At 53.1% G+C, this 17,009-nt stretch overlaps 1 protein-coding gene across 3 annotated transcripts in view; it reads left to right on the top strand.

Annotated features, from left to right (window-relative positions):
• Positions 1–8,909, top strand: part of IGF1R (insulin like growth factor 1 receptor) — a 224,543-nt gene extending 215,634 nt beyond the window's left edge. For all 3 annotated transcript variants that reach the window (XM_036232021.1, XM_036232022.1, XM_036232020.1), the window contains one exon: positions 1,627–8,909. In XM_036232021.1, the coding sequence (XP_036087914.1) occupies positions 1,627–2,008 (382 nt within the window). In that variant the 3' untranslated portion in view covers positions 2,009–8,909. The remainder of the gene's footprint in view (positions 1–1,626) is intronic.
• Positions 8,910–17,009: the final 8,100 nt, after the last annotated feature.

Here is a 17,009-nt window from a genome sequence, read left to right as displayed (position 1 = left end):
TGTGCAGCGGGCGCCCCTCCCGGCAGCCCCGCCCGTGGTCCCCGTCGGGGTCCCCGTCGTCGCGGCCTGGGCGCAGGTGTTCCGTGGGGGGCGGGGGGCGGGGCGTTCTTCATCCTTCGTGTTTTGTCTCATTCTTTTCTGCCGGAGCCGGGGGTGGCGAGCGTTTTCCGTAAAGGGCCACGTGGCAGATGTTTTTGGGCTTGAAGGCCGGACGGTCCCTTTTCCAACCCTTCAACTCGCCCTCGTAGCTTGAGGGCAGCCAGCCAAAGGAGCGCGTCTGCGCCGATGAACCCGACTTAGGGAAACGGGCAGAAGCCTGTCTCCCACTCCCACCCTCCTCGGGGTCCCATCCGATCCCCTCCCGCCTCACTCCACCCGGCACCTTTCTCCCCACGTCGCCGCAAGGTCGCCGGCCAGGTCAGCACGGGGGCGCTCCCTGGGGCCGGACGTGGGCCAAGCAGTCGGCCCGACAGACGGCTGCGAGACACTGTGGGGCGCATTGAGCTTCCTCTATGTGGCCATTTTGGCTGAAAAGCATCTCCTTAGCCAGGAGATTTAGAACAAAACAGAGAATAGAATTTTCCAGTGAGAAGAGAAGTGGAAGGGAGGCAGTGGCTTCACGCCCGTGAGAAAAGGCTGCTGGCCGACCCGCACTCGGAACCGTGACCTGCTGTGTGCCGTGACCACCTGGACCTTCGCCGAGGCACCCCGCTTTCTGCTCCGGAGCTTTTCCTGGCTGGCTCTCTCTGCGTTCGGGGCCCTCTGTCCCGCAGCCTTTCCGGACCCTTCTCCGCCCTTCCCGGGCCAGGGCGGCTGGCTGCGCCCCAGCTCTGTTCTTCCTCCTTCCACGTGTGGCCTCCTGTTCTCTGGGGGGCTCAGCCCCATTGTCCGGACAACTCCCCGCGGCCCATGTGACTCCGAGGGCGTGCAGCCCAGCTGGTGAGACCTGGGTGCAGCAGGGCTCCCCGCGGGGCTCTCTGCCTGTCCCCGGCCTGTGCAGTGGCCCACACACTGGGCTGTCCCTCACCGGCCCGTCGGAGTCATATTCAGCTCAGCATGGCCTAGTCACGGGCTCTGCCATTGGGGGGCCCCCAGGTGGCAGCCTCAGTCCCCGGACGAGTACTCAGCTAAGGCAGGACGTGGGCTCCCGCTGGCCGGCCATCCCGCCTCACTCTGCCTGTCCTGCAGGGTCCCCGCCACCAGGAGGGGGAGCTTAGAAAACGCACAGGTGGGGTTGAAAGGGAGATCAGTCGGGGAAGCTGCGATCACTTCTCAGCCTTCTTCGCGATAAACCGGAGGTTCCTTGCATGCTGGTTCTGGAAAGAACGGGGCATCGCTGGCGGCAAGAGAGGCTTTGAATAGGGAGCCGGCTTTTTGCGTTTCCCTGAATTTCTTAGCTCTGTCACTGTAAGCAGCAACCCGTAATAACGGACTCTGCGTGCGCCGGCGTGTGTCCTGCTCAGGGGATAAGGGTTCGGGTTTTGTACCGCGGAGGGCCGTGGACGGCGAGCCGCCAGGCGGGAGAGGCCGAGGCTCCTCGGGCCATCGAGCTGGAGGGCCAGGGACGGGGGGAGGGGGCAGGGGGGCTGGGGCGCGGCCCATTGCATGTATGTGTCTCCACCGCAGGTTCGAGCTGATGCGCATGTGCTGGCAGTACAACCCCAAGATGCGGCCTTCCTTCCTGGAGATCATCGGCAGCATCAAGGACGAGATGGAGCCCGGCTTCCAGGAGGTGTCCTTCTACTACAGCGACGAGAACAAGCCGCCCGACATGGAGGAGCTGGACCTGGAGCCGGAGAACATGGAGAGCATCCCGCTGGACCCCTCGGCCTCGTCGCTGTCCCTGCCGCTGCCCGACAGACTCTCAGGACACCGGATGGAGAACGGCCCGGGCCCGGGCATGCTGGTCCTCCGGGCCAGCTTCGACGACAGGCAGCCTTACGCGCACATGAATGGGGGACGCAAGAATGAGAGGCCACTGCCTCTCCCCCAGTCCTCCACCTGCTGATCTGGTTGCCCAGCAGCAGTCACGTGTGCGCGCTCGGCGGGGGGTGGGCAGCGAGCGCTCACGTCTGCTCGCAGCCTCCTGTACCTCAGTGGGTCTTCAGAGCTGCCGTGCTACCTGGGGAGTCGGCTTCTCTGCATAAACATACTTGGGATGTTCCTTTTTTCAATATGCAAGCAGCTTTTTATTTCCCTACCTGAACCCTTAACTGATGTGGGCCTTTAAGAAACTTCATGACAATTCTGAGTAGCAAGCAACAGGACACCTGAGAATCGAGTCTCCTCTCTCTTTCCCTGTCTCTCTCTCTGTCTCTCTTGTGTGTGTCTCTCTCTGTCTCTGTCTCTGTCTCTCTCTGTCTCTGTCTCTCTCTCTCTGCTTCATAATGGAAAAACATTTGCCACAAGCCCAGCCGAGACGCCCTTTTCAAATCAGACTGAGCAAATGGTTCTCCCTCCCCGTGGCCCCTGTACGCGCCTGCCTGTCACCATAGGTCTTTATAAAACACACTTAGAGATGGCATTTTTTAACTGTCTTTAACTTTTTTAGGGACACACAAAACTTTAAAAGGGCCATCCAGCATTCATCCGAGCTTACTGTTCTAACGCTGCCAAATTCCGCCCAAACCCGGAGCTTCCCTCGCGACCCCGCCCATGTGTTCTTGTTTCCAGGCGGGGGGCGAGCGTGGTCCGGGCCGCCCCGCGAGACCCACGCTGGCGATGCGCTGCACCCCGCATCCGCTCGGCCCCTCGTGGTCTTTTCAGGTCTCGCGCTCACACGGCTCAATTTGCTTTCGACTTAGGGTATGTGGGGGGCGGGGGGGACTGGACAGAAAGAGACGGCCGGAGAAGCTGGGAAGCGGAGCGGGCCCCCCCGCCCCACGCCCCCACCCGGGCCCTGTCCGGAGCCTGGCAGACAGGCGTTGAGAAAAGGTCATCCACGTGCCAGTCTCCTGTCCTGTCCCCCCGTCCCCCGCCTGAGGGCCTCAGCCCAGCTGTTTATGCAGGTTTGCGAGGAAAGAAATTCAAACAAACACCACAAGATCAGTAAGAAGAAAAGCAGTGGAAGGATTCAAGCATTCTGAGCTCTGCCGACTTTCTCTCTGTTACTAGGACTTCTTCGTGGCTCTTACAGTTCTATGTTCGACCATGAAACCTTTGCATACACATCGTCTTTAACGTCACTTTTATAACTTTTTTACGGTTCAGATATTCATCTATACGTCTGTACAGAAAAAAAAAAGAAAAAAAAGAGCTGCTATTTTCTTTGTTCTTTATCTTCGTGGATTTACTCTATGAAAGCCTTCAGGTCGACCCTTCCCTCCGCTCGCTCCAAGGAACTCCTGACGCTTCGCGCTAGCGTGCGTGGCTCTCGCCCTCTCTTCCTAGCCATCGATCCTTCCAGAGCAGACGCTGCCATGAACTGTTGGATGCCTTTTCACAGCTCTATCATGCCCTCCCCGGCCCCGTCAGGTCTCCCCCGAGGCGCAGTGGGCGCGGCGTCTGAGTCGGCCACGGGGTGACACACGAGGTGCGAGCTCACGTCGGGAAAGGTCAGCTCTCAGCCACCCCCGCCGCTGTGGGCCAGCCTCCCGGCGGCCTCTCAGCATCTCCCCCCCCTCCTCCCGGCCTGCATTTTGGTCGTGACACACATTTTTCTGCTTTTTAATCCTTGAGTACAACAGCAGTTTGAACTGCACACAGTAGGCATTCGGATTACTATTTGTTTCTAAGTGGCTAATCCCTCCATCCCACGAAAACAGCTGCTCGGCTGCTGAGGCCAAGGGTGCCATGGAGTGTGGTCCAGCAGGTCCCTCTGTGGCCTTCCGCCACCACCCTGCGGACCAACCCACCTGCCCTTACAACCCGAAAGCCCCCAGGGGCCTCCTGGGCGCGGGCCGGCATCCCAGGGGCATCAGTGAGCCCACCGCCGGGTCCTCCTCTGTGGCCAGAAATCCACGTCCCCGGGGCCCGGGGCTCTTGTTTTGTTTAGTTTTTAGCGCTTCTCACCAGAGTGGTGACAGCACAAGAGTCGCTTCTGGGACGGAAATGCCTAAATTACGAGTAAGAACGAAGTCCAGTTTGTGATGGCTGGATGCGGCTGGAGATTCTTGTCACCAGTTCCAGTCCCGTGGTTTTCGGTAGCCTCCGTCCCGTAGTTCTCCCCTTCAAAAAAAAAAAAAAAAAAATGAGAAAAAGAAACAAGTTAATTAAGAAGGTATTATGTCTAGGAGTTTTGTTTTCTGATTCGAATTCCGGTCATCGTAGAGAAGCCCCGTTATGAATTTAAATACTGAGAAAAGGGTTTGTGTCTGTGCGCATGTGTGTAGGACAGGACAGTTTTTTGTTCTTTCTTTTTTTCAAGCATTTATCTACCTCACTCTTTATTTTTTTATATGTGTATATACAACAAAAAGGATACATCTCACATTTCTCAGCATCTGACAATATGCCGTTGATAACCGGTAACCTCATCCACACCACAGGCCACACACACCAGGTGACGCGGGGACAGGCCAGGCTTGTTCCGGGGTCAAAGCGACACTTCCTCACCTCTCCACTCGTTCCGAACGGCTTGCCTTTCTCTGCGATGTCGCGTGCGGCACCGCTTCTGCTCTTCTCCTGGCTCGTTCCCTCAGAGGTTGAGAGGTTCAGGACTTGCGCCCTCGTGGCCCGGGACCCCCGCTCTCCACGGGGAGGCGAGGGCAGCCAGAGCACTCGGCGGGGGGGGCCGCTCGGCCGTCCCCGCCAGGCTGTCTCTGAAGCCAGCTGCTTTGCGCAGATTGAATGAGGACAGACTCCCAGGTTTCGAGGACAGGAGGCGGCGAGGGGCGGGAGGTCTCTGCTGGAACCCCACCTGCAAAGGCGCCGTGTGCCGCTCTGGGGCGCCGCCCCCGCGGCCTCACGCCAGGCCTGTGGCAGGTGGGGATGGGCTGTCGCTGTGTAGCTTTCCCTTGGGCACGCAGCGGCCTCGGCGAGCCGGGTCTGCGAGCTGGGTCCTCCAGGCCTCCTGCCGCCGAACGCAGAGGCTTCTGCCCTCCCGGCCAATCCTTCCAGAATGTACCACAGAGAAAAGTCCTTTCTCCCTCCCCCGGCTGTTCTCTCAACCTCACCCTCACCTCTTCCTCCCCCAGGGGAAAACAAACAGGTACCAAACCTCCGGGCCGGAAGGGGCAGTGGTCGGCGCCAAGCCTCCCCCTGGGGGGCCGCACCTCCCGCCAGGGCCGTGCCTGCGCCCCGCCGTCCTGCTGCTCACAGGGGTGGACGGCGTGGCCTCTGATTCCAGAAGCTGCTCTCACAGGCACCGGCGATGTGACCTGGGGACGTGTGGGACTTCGCCAGGTGTGGACGGCTCCTCAGAACGTTCCAGCACTCAGCCCCCGACCCGCCCCGAGAACTCCGCTGTCCGTGCCCGACTCCCCGGGCGTCTTAGGGTCCTTGAGAAACGCCGTCTGTCCGATCAGGGTTTTCTCCTCGCACAGCCCAGGCGACCCCGTGGGGCGGTGGCCTCCTCTCTCTCTCTCTCTCTCTCTCTCTCTGTTGCACCTCCCTGCCGGTTTCCACAACTGGATTTCTACAGAGCATTCAGCTGGTCTAAGGGTTCCGTTTAAACTGTCCGAGCTGTTGGTGTCGTTTCATTGTTTCGTGTCGCGTAGGTGGTTTTTCTTTAGGTAGAAAGCGAGCGCGAACAGTGTAGTGCCCATTGTAACAAACGCTTCAGAAACACTTAAAGGAAAGAGAAAAGTTTGCTTGTGTGACAGTGCAGTCGATTTACTGGACCAAAGCATCACCCACCGTGACTACACCACGGCGTCAACTTTCCACGGTTCTAGCCTGATTTTATGCTGATTTCCCCACCTCTTCTTGATTTTTTTCCCCCCTCTTTCGTATGCTCCCCATTATTTTATCAAGCCGAGTTGTGGCATTTTCCATGTAACCTCCTCTGACAGCAGCTCGCACTGCTTGAAGTGACATGAACCACTGAGGCACATCGTGGCGTCGATGTGAGCATTAAAACATTATCCCACACAGCCCTTCTCTGAGGTAGCGGGAGCTGGTGTATTCTGGAGACGTTGAACTTCAAGCTGGGTGAGACCCAGGCCACCCAGGTCTCCTCCTATATGGGATGTTGAGATGTCGGGCGCGCGGTTGGGACGCGTGTCCTTCTCGGAAGCTAAAAGGCTGGGTTCGTGGCCAGCGCTGGCCCCTCCCTCCAGCCTGTTTGTCGTGACTCGGGACAACATTTCAATGGTGGGAACAGTGGCTAGTTGTGGAAATACCCAGTGGCGACATGCTTGGCCGGAAGCGAAGTTTTGGTTGGGATAAAAGATTTCCGAGCCAAGTATGACGCCGAATTCTAGCCTAGTTTGTTCCACCGAAGCCTCTTCCTCAGCAGCTGACCTCTGCTGGCAGGTGGCTGTACGTCACATGGGTCGCTGCTGTGGCAAAGTCGCCCTAGCACAGATGGGTGAGAAGGCTAGGATGCTCGGTCCAAGGTCCTCGGCTGTCGCTGTTGGGTCCACTCTTTTCCAAAACATAAACACCTTCCGGTTGACAGCAACGCTCCGTGCTGTGCCTTGGCCCGTTCCAGCCGCCCCCGCGATGCGTTTAAGGTTCGGGGTTTGTTCTTTAGTTGATGTCACTTTTGTGTTTGTCGGCTGTCTTTTCATTTCCTGGGCTAAGCGGCATTGGGAGATATGGACCAGAGATCCACTTGCTGAAAACCAGTGATGAAAGTTAAACTTTCTCTGACATAGTTGGTGATACAAATGAGAACTTCACGAAAGGATGTCTTTTAGATTGAACCTCTCTGTTGCCAGAGATGCTGAAGATACAGACCTTGGACAGGCCAGAAGGTTTCATATTCGGCCTCTGGCTCAGATGACTAGTTGGTCATTGAGAGAAAAAGCAGATGAACACTCCTCGATGGCGGAATGACCGCAGAGGAGGAAGCCATTGTAACGGGTCGTGACGTGACATAAAGAGAATTCTAAGCAGAAGTGTACGGGGCTTGGGAGCACTGTGGGCCGTGTTCTGAACTTGATTGCTTCTGAAGGTATCAGAACACATCGAGGCTCGACAGTCGTCTGTGGGCATTTGCTTTCAACAGATAGACCTAGCACCCTATTTTGGAACCCGTCATGGCGGAATTAAGTCAAATTGTGTAAAAACACGAACTGTATCACACCTGTCGGTGGTCAGTTCTGGGGCATGTTTTTTAAGGTTTTTGTTTTACTTTGTTTATGCAAGAATATAACGATCATTTATCTGTATGTTCACATTTATGTGTGTCCACACCTTTCCAGTAAACATTGTTTTTTTTAATCAGTCACACGTTAGCGTTTTCAATAGGGCTCTTCAGTCCAGTAGCTTACGGGTAGACAGTTGACGAAGATCTGGTTTACAAGAACTAATTACATGTTTCATCACATTTTTGTAAGGACATAGAATAATTTTATAAAACGTTTGTAGTTTATAATCGCCGAAGATAATTTGAGGGCACTTTTTTTTTTCTTTGTGTGCAAATGCGTGTTTGTGATCCATTATTATTTTTTTTTAGGACACTTGTTTACTAGCTAGCTTTACAATATGCCAAAAAAAGATATTTCCCCTGACCCAAGCCATGCTTCACCCTCTTTTCCCTTATGCTTTGTGCCCTAGTTTATAACAAAGGAATAATGATTTAAGAAGTAGTAGTTCTGTATCTTCAGTATCTTGGTCTTCCAGAACCGTCTGGCTGGGAAAGGGGTCGCCTTTTCCCAGTCATTCTCCTCTGGAGTGTAGCTTTTACTTTACTTTTAACAGACGAAAAGAAACTCATTGGCTAAGGAAACAGCAGAGCCGTGGCAGCCCAGTGGTGCCTGGGGCACCCTCCAGCATCTGGTTTGATGGCTTCGGTTCTTACCATCGTTAACGCAATGCCGAGGGACGCTGCGACCAACCGCACAGCCGGGGGTGGTGACGGCGACCACAGCATACAGATTATCACACAGAAGATGGTAAGTCTAGTGCACGCAGGCTGTTTGCTTACACGCCTCATGTCATGACCGAAGCTCTGTTCTAGCGAGGAAGAGACCTTACTCATTTTTAAGGCACAACACCGAAGATATGTTTTCCCAATACGAAACAAGTTCTTTTTAACAAAAACCACACACACAAAGTTTATTTTATTTTTGGTTTGTTTGACTCTGTTTTCTCTAGCTCCCAATGATTTGGGGCCATGTCTACACAACTCCACAAAACCCCCAGCATTGGAAATATCTGGGCGTTTTGCACTACCTGGGAGAAAGGTCCAGAAATGATTTGTTTTCCGTTTTTAACTTTGGATTCGGATGTTTGGTGTTGCGTAGACACATCGCGTGTGGAACAGATGCTTGGTAAAAACGCCTGTCTGCTTTCTAAGCCAATGAGGTTGAGGTGAGAAGTTTGCCAGAGTTTGTCTACCTCTGGAACAAAACAAAAAATAAAAAAACACACAAAAAAATCACAAAATAACAAAAAAATAAACAGAAGGAGCGATGGAATGGATGCATCGCAAATAATGCATTTTCTGAGTTTTCTTGTTTAAAAAAAGTTTTTTAAAAAAAAGTTTAAAAAAAGGTAATAACGTGGCCAATTTGTTACACGACTTTCTGTGCATAAATAATTCCTAAAAAAAAAAAAATCCTCTGTTTATATAAAAAAAAAATCAGTAGATTAAAAAAAATTTCAAAATGTTTTTGTATATTCCATTGTTAAGAATTTATTCCTATTATTGCGATATACTCTGGATTCTTTACATTATGAAAAAGGAACTTTGTCTATTTTGAATGGCTGAAGCTAAGGCTACTTTAGTTTCTCTTACTCTGCTTTTTTCTAGTAGTTAAAGTACTACATGGTTTAAGTTAAATAAAGGAATTCTGTATGCATTTTCGGTCTCCGAATTTGTTCCCCTCTCCCCTTCGGGAAGAATCGCCATGCCGCCGAGGCAGGGAAGCCGAGCTACGTGTGGCATGTGTGTTCACACATGTCATTTGAAGGTGTTGCGTGTGAAGGCTTCGCTTTATTTCTGACAGCTGAAACTTCTCAGCGTGCAAACTGCTGAAGACAGAAACTATTCTGTTTTCTCACTCCATTAAATCAGCTCGTGGAAAATCTGAATACCTAAAACACAGAAATCTGTACTTCCGTTTTGACGGACTGGTAGACTTTTCCTTTGCCTTCCACTGATGAAAGGCAGGCCCAGGCAGGTGTGAGCTGGGTGACTCTGGGCAAAGGACGTGAACTCTGCATTTCCACGTCCCGCGTGTCTTGTCGGAGGGGGCAGTGAGAACGGGGTGAGCCCACGCGGCATGTGCTCCAACATGTGAGTTTGCGTCGAGCTGACGCCCTCGGCCCGCCTGGGGGACTCTGCCTTCTAGGCATTGTCATCGTCTTTGCTGGGGGAATGGTCACGGCAGGAAGTGTGAACACATGACCAGAGAAGACAAGCGTGGATGCTCTAGAACTAGATCAGAGACGCTGGGGCGCGTCAGGAGTATGGCTGACCGTCCACTAAACTCTGATCTCGGGGATTCCACTGCATGACGGCCACAGGCCACAGGTAGAGGCTCCTAGCGAGGTGCGGGCGACAGCGACAGACGTAAGTCCAGAGCCACGCTCACTTAAGACCTGCTGCCTCTCACAAGTGTCTGAGCCTAAAGCAAAAGGCCTTTCTAGAAGGGGGGACTGACTCTCAAGCCTCAGGGGGTTTGTTCCCATTGTCACGGAGTGCCTGGCCCTCAGGGGCCCGTCACTGGATGACCCATGACTTAAAGGCAGGCTCGTTTCCAAGGCGCCAAGGCCCTGACAGCTGTCTGGGCTGCTGGTGGTGTGGACGCAAAAGTCCAGTGTGGCTGTCCCCATTCCCGGGTGGGTCAGTGCTGCACCTCCGGGTTGCCAAGGTGTGTCCTGCATTTGTCCTCGGAAGGAGCAGCGATTTCTTCTGAGGATGAAGGTGCTGGATCTTTGGGAATGTTAGCGCCTCTCCCCACTGAGCCACCTCTTAAGACCACAAATCCAGCAGGGTCCACCTACGGGCTAAAAAAAAATTAATACTCTTCCTAATACCTTCTAAGTCCCTCTAGCTGGGCTGATAATCAAATTAACAGAGATCAACAGGAGAAAAATCCAAATTTTAATTCATGCACATGGGGAATGCACATAAGCATGAAAATCCCAAAGACGATGAAGCGCCACTGGGTGTATATGACATTTTTGGGCAAAGGAGACAAGGGGGCGGGGGTAATAGATTTCAGAAGTTACAATGGGCTAGTTGCAGGTGGCAGGGACATTCTCGCTAGGAACTCAGGCTAGGGGTCTTCTTCAGTCACGCTAGGGCAAAGACTCAAGCTGGCAAAGTCCAGGTTCTTTCCTAATGAAAAAACAGGTTTCTCTGTCCGAGTCTCTAGGGCAGGAAAAGAAGGCAGGGGTGGGGGGTGGGAGGTGGGGCTGGGGCTTGAAGGTTCTTTTTGAGCCTTGTTTCTCAATAAACAGCTTAAAGTCAACATCCTAAAAGATAGCTACAGGGAGGCAAAATTTTGTTTCCCTTCCGAGCCCACCATCAGGAAGGTGCACGTTTTAACAGCGTTCTCTCATCACTGACAAACGCTCACATCCATTCTGTCACTAATCACTCTGCAAAGGAAGGATTTTATTTCTCTGCTTTATAGATGAGCAAACAAGTAGACATGTCTGACCCAAGGCTCAGCCCTGTAGGCTGTGGTTTACGGCAGGTCCTCAAGAAATTAAACCTTATGATCCAGCAATTCCACTTTTAGGTATATGTACACAAAAAGAACTAAAAGCAGGGACTCTATCAGATATTTGCACGCCAGTGTTCACAGGATTATTTACAATAACCAAAAAGTGGAAGCAACCCAGTATCCATTAAAAGGTGAACATATAAGCAGAATATTGTCTATACAGACGGTGAAATATCATTCAGCCTCAAAAAGGAAAGGCATTCTGATGCGTGATACACGAAGCTTGAGGACATTATGCCGAGTGAAATGAGCCAGTCACAAGAGGACAAATACTGTGATTCCATTCGTATGAGGTCCCTATAGTAGACGCTCTCAGAGACGGAAGGTAGAGCGACCGTTGCTAGGGAGTGGGGAAGGGGGAGGTATTGTTTAAAAGGTACAGAGTTTTAATTTGGGATGATGAGAAAGTTCTAGACATGGATGGTGGTGATGCCTGCGCAAGTGGAAGTACAAAATGCCGCCGAGCACTTAAAAAGGATGAAAACGATAAATTTCATGTTACATTTTTTTTTTTTACAACTTAAAAAAAAATAATAAAAGAGAAAGAAAAACCAAACACTAGTGACTCAGTGGCTCAGAAGCTGCCTACGAAGGCCAGGAATGGGACATACAAGCGGTGACCACACCTGTGTGTCCTCCATGGCCAGCTGGTCATGGATTGACCTACCATGTGAGAACAGGCCTGAGGTCGCAGGGTTCGGCAGGACAACATGGGCCTGCTGCATGCATAGTCTTTTAAGAGAAAAAAATACATTACTAGGATTTCATTTTATTGTCATGAAAACCATAACTGAAGCTAGTTAAGCCCTCGTGGAATGTCTGCCTTTCAGAGTATTCATTCTCCTGTCTTCTGACAATAAAATAACTCTTGGTGATTTCAGTGGGACAAAGTAGAAATTTTTTCCTCTGTGTAAACTATTTTACAAGCGATTTTTCAAAAGCCTCTCAAAGCACAGCTGAACTCTCTACACGGGGCCGAAACATTTAATTTTCTCTAAAGGAGCCATCCTCCCCCCCCCCCATTGGTTCTCCTCGACTGGAATCGCCGAGGTTGAGTTTTCCGCTAAGCGGGCTCTGAGCTCGGACTTTCTCACCTTCCTCCAGCATCTGCTGGATGGTGACTTACAAGGCTTTCCCCAGTGGCCTGGCCAGGAGCCATGGTGACAAGAGAGGGACGCGGATGAGTGCCACGCCTATTTCCACGAAGCAAAGACAGGTGGCAGGAATCTGAAACCGCAGGAAACACCACATTATTCATTGGGTACAAGGCTGGAAGCTCAGTGACATGTAAGCAGAAGTGGCAGTGCAGTGTCCCCAAAGCATGAGGGGGGGGGGGAGGACTGCCACCCAGGGAGATGAGGCTTCTGTCCTTCTGCCTCAGAAAGAACATGGTACTGGGGATGGAGAGCTGGGGACAGACTGGTCCTTGGCCTCCTGGTCTCACGACCAGCAAGTGGCCAAGCCAGGGAAGGCACCAGATTTTCAACCCTAGACGCAAACACCTTCACCCCGCAAACACCTCTCATTCACGTCACAATGAGTCACTGGTTCATTCATTCATCATGGGAGGAGAAACTACCTACTGGGGGTCAGAGTCAGGAGAGCCACAAAGGCAAGTTGGCGTCGAATCGGGCCTAAATCGGGACAGTTCAATCACAACTTCGGTCGCAAGAAAACAAACTGAAAATAAAGCACCCACAAAATGTTTCGTGGCTCTCGAAATCCACCTTGACATCTTTTCTCTATCCATGCACAGAAGGCCCTGTGTGGGGATGGGGCCTTGGAACCGAGGCCCGGGGTGACGGCGGGCGACAACAGGAGGTCTTCGAGGGCTACTCTGGGGGGGAGGGTGCGGGGGAAAACCCTGTGCCCAGGGGCCTAGCAGGACCACACGGGTGTCCTCTTGGGGGGTGGCAAAGGGAAGACACCCCAGAAAGACGGTCACAGGACAGTACAGCCCTCCGCCTCCCCTACCTGCTCCGGGAGGCGACAGAACGCACCTGCGCCCTGCAGCGCCACGTGCCTGCCGGCCGCCTTCGCGCTGACCCGGGACGCAAGCACTTCCGGGCCACGCTGCGGCCACGCCCACACCCGGCCGGAAGTCCCGGCGGCGGCGGCGCGGGCTGGGTTCCCGCCGCTCTGTGGCGGGACGACGGCGTGCGGCGTCCGCGTGCACGGTAAGCTGTGCGAACGTGCGACGGCGGGGAGACGAGGGACACCGCGGTCCCCCCTGTCGCCCCACGTCGCGGAGGGGCCCAGCGCGCGGCCGCGAGACGCCTCAGGCCCCAGCCGCGTTTTCCCGCCCTCCGCTCCTCACCTCACACCGCCGCGTGCCACTGACCGACGGGCCGTTTCCGCCTAATTATTCTGTGTCACGACAAACGAACGCAGAAACCCGCGTGGTGGCGTTTCCTTTACGTGCTTTTATATTTCAAAAAAAAAAAAAAAAGTCTCGAAGAAGGTGGAATATTCCCCTTTCCCCCCAAGGGTCTAGCGCGGGAAAGGCTTGGCGTTTCCGTGGAATCTTCTGGATGAAAGTGGAAATACAGGCAGGGACAGTGTAATCTGATATTGTTAAAAATCGTTTGAGCTGATTATTTTCCCTCTTGCAAAAAAAAAAAAAAAAATTAGCCGCTGAGTGTTTCGGCCACATGTCTGGGGCGCTGTCTTGACGTTTTGGGGGTGTATGTTTTGTTAACCTCATCGGCTGGTCTGCATTCTTTTTGGGGTATTTGTACCAGCTTTTCAGAGTGTGACTCTGTTGGGATAAAATCAGCTGGATGTGATGACGAAGGCGCCACCCCTTCTCCAGAAGGGCCACTCCGCCACCTCCCGGTGTGGGTCATCCTCTGGCTGAGTCCAGGAGGCGCTTGCCATCCCACCCCAGGGGACCATGCCTGGGCACGCCTGGGACCTGTTCCGTGGAAACCAGCTTTGGGTCCCCACTGGGAATAAAGCCTCCATTTCTTTTCTTCCTCCCTTCTCTCTCCAGAATCTTCTTCCAAGATATACCCGGTATTTTAGCTAACGTTTTTAGAAACACCCAGTACCTTATGCAGTCGGCTGGGACGGTACTGGTGGGGGTAGGGTGTACTTTAGCCACCAACCGGAGAACTAGGGTCCAGGGGTTCACAGACTCAGGGGCTCCCCCACGTCATCAGCCCCACCCTCTCCGGTTCCCCAGCCTTCATTTCCTTGTGGTCGAAGATCCTCCCAGATTCTGCGACTCTCTGTGTCGCCTCCCTGTAATCCACAGGCAGCTGAAGGGTCCACAGCTCCGCCTGCATGTCGCTCCCCAGGCCTAGCCTGGAGAAAGGCTGTGGAAAGAAGCAGGGTGACTTGGCTCACTTGATGGAGAGTCAGGGGGAGTCCCTGGAAAGCCAACACGGGTCACCCCTCTCACTCCCAAGGCTTCCGTGGGCCTGGTCCCAGACTTCAAGTTGCCCACATGGTGACGAGGCTCCAGCAGGAGAACCAGAGTTCCTGCCCCCCAGGGCCTGTGAACTTGCTCCCACCAGGTGTGGGTACCCCAGAGCACACCTGATCCAGCCTACGGAATAGGACATGGTTCACTGAGGGGGTGTGGGGAGTTTTAAGGGACACATGGGGGTGAGCCCGGTGAAGAACAGGGGGAAGGCTTGCCAGGCAGAGGGAGCTGCAGGGGTGGCGGTGGCGGGGAGTGGGCGGAGGTCGCTGCCGGAGCCTCATGGTTAGCACCCTGCGCTCCGACTTGGGTGTGTGACTGCCTGTAGCATCCCCAGGCATATTGACAAGTCACCTGCCCCCACTGTCGGGGAGCACCATACATGGGAGAAGGAAGGGGAAAGAAGCGAGGAACGTCTGCGGAAGCCAGGTCAAGTGCTTAGCTAAAGGCTGGGTTATTTTCTTAGGGCGATAGGGAGCCATCCAAGGAAGTGCACAAGGAGCTAAGGAGGCAGAGCTGCATCCTGAGAGGATGAAGGAGGAGGGGCCGGTGGGCGCTGGGTATCATGGAGTTGATTTGGGACCTGCCAAGTTTGAAGTACCCAAGGGGAGCCGGTCCCTAGGTTCTGTGTGTCGAGCTCCAAAGAGACACTGGGGAGACACTGGCATGGCAGGGCGGCAAAAGCCGTGGGTTTAGGTAGAGATAGAGATAGAAGTGAGAGAGACAGACAGAGACAGCGAGAGACAGGGATAAAGATAGAGAGAGAAAGAATATGCAGGGAGAGGGGAAAGAAGGCTATGGAGAACACCCGGGATCAGGGAGCTGGTCTCTCTGGCTCCCCAGCCGGGGACAAGCCTCATGTGGTGAGAGACAGATGTTTCTGTCCTAACACCCAGTCAAGCCTCTGCTCTCTGTCCCCAGCCTCCGTCTTACCGCAGCCAGGCAGGAGCCCCAAGGTAGACCAGCAGGAGAACCGCCCAGCCGAGCCCAGCTGCCCCACGAAGCCGGAGAGAGAATAAAATAATGATCGTTTGATACCACTAAGTTCTGGGGTGGCTTGATTTTCAGCGGTAATACTTGACGCAGAGCTGGATAATAAAAATCGAGAGGATGTGCACTAAACCCAGGATGTTTAGGTGGTGAATTACAGTGTTTTTCTTTGTTTCTTTTTAGGTGGTGAATTAGTGTTTTTCTTTGTTTCTTTTTAGGTGGTGAATTACAATGTTTTCCTTGTTTCTTTGTGGCTTTGGAGGTCTTGTGTATTTGCTCCTTTGTAATTGGAAAAAAGAACAGCACAGATTGTTAAATTGTTAAAAGTAAGATGGATGTTTTTTTGCTCCCTCTGGAATGTGGTTTCATTAACAGTGATATTCCTTAAAAAATATTAATTGTGCCCCACCGTGTTCTAGGCCTGTGCTAGGTGCTGGAGACAAACTGAAGACCAAGATAAGAGAAAAGAAGTGACAGAGGACAGCGTCATGGGGAAGGGAAGGTGGCCAAGTTCATTGGCAGGTGTGGGCAGAAGCAAAGATTTATGGTGAAATAAGCCAGATACAAATGGAAAAATAGCGTATGATTCCACTTACATAAGGTTGCTAGAGCAGTCAAATCCAGAGACAGAAAGCGAAGGGGAGCAGGGGAGTCATAGTCTAACAGGTACAGAGTTTCTGTTCGGGATGATGGAAAGTTCTGGAGATAGATGCTGCTGATAGTTGCACTGCTGCAGAAAAATCAGACCGGCGAGAAACCAGGCAGCACTCAGGTTTATTACGTCGGTGGTCCCAGGGGAGCTAGCCCTCTGAAGATCTGGGCCCCGAGCTCAGGGGCAGCCTTGCTTTTACAGGGCTTAGCTGCGCAGTCACAGTTGGCATGAGCTGATTGGTTTATTTGTCCTCGGGTGGTTACAGAGCGAGGGAGTTACTGTGGACAACCGGCAGTCACAGAGCATGAGATTCAATACATCTGTTATCCAGGCAGAACAGGCAAAGGGGATTCACCTGCTGACAGACGAGCAAAGCGGGGGTGGGTCTGCAGCTGACGGCAAGGCCTCCTGCCCTTCAGCAAGCACGTCTACAGAAGCAGAGCAAGGAGCGGAGTCCAAGGCTAGCCGTGCGAGTGGAAAATTCCTCTTCAGCACAACAGTGTGAATGTCCGTAATGCCTCTGATTCGTAAGCCTAAGCATGCTTAAAATGGTAAATTTTCCATTACATATATTTTACCACAGTTAAAAAACAAACAAACAAAAAAACCCATTTCTGGATGTCACCGTCCCCATCCCCCACCAACTTCCGAGTGCGCCCCGGAGAGAGACTGACAACTTCGCAGTGAGTCATTAGCCTGGGCAGAGGTCTCCATCTTTCAGGCAGGGCTGCCAGTTGAGCGGGGAGTTTCATGGAGCCCGCCCTTTCCCATAGCTGAAGGTCTTCTAGACTAGAGCTCTGGAGTTCTGTGGCATCAGGATCTGGCAGTCATTTACTCGTGATGACAGGAGAGTGACCGGGGACGGCATCAGGGCTGCTGGTTTGCTGAAGGCGGCTCCGGGTTTGAGGGGTCCTCGAGAGGAGTTGTCGCTGCCGGTAGTGACCCCCACATAAATGCTACATTGCAGATCCAGAACAATCAAAACAGCTGTTTTCCCAGGAGCAGGGGACGAGGCAGGGACAGGAGTGACTCCAGACTTTTCTGGTGGCCGGGGCCTGAGGGTGGCCAGCTGGTTGGAAGAGGGCGTGGTCTCAGTGAGTGAAACACATGATTGGATGTTTATTTGCTGTATCGTGGAGGCTTCGGTACAGATATAAGC

This window comes from Rousettus aegyptiacus, unplaced genomic scaffold (assembly GCF_014176215.1).
Source record: "Rousettus aegyptiacus isolate mRouAeg1 unplaced genomic scaffold, mRouAeg1.p scaffold_m13_p_14, whole genome shotgun sequence".
In the NCBI taxonomy this organism is placed as follows: Eukaryota; Metazoa; Chordata; class Mammalia; order Chiroptera; family Pteropodidae; genus Rousettus; species Rousettus aegyptiacus.
The sequence above is the reverse complement of the archived record's forward strand: the minus strand, read 5'-3'. Positions and strand labels throughout refer to the sequence as shown.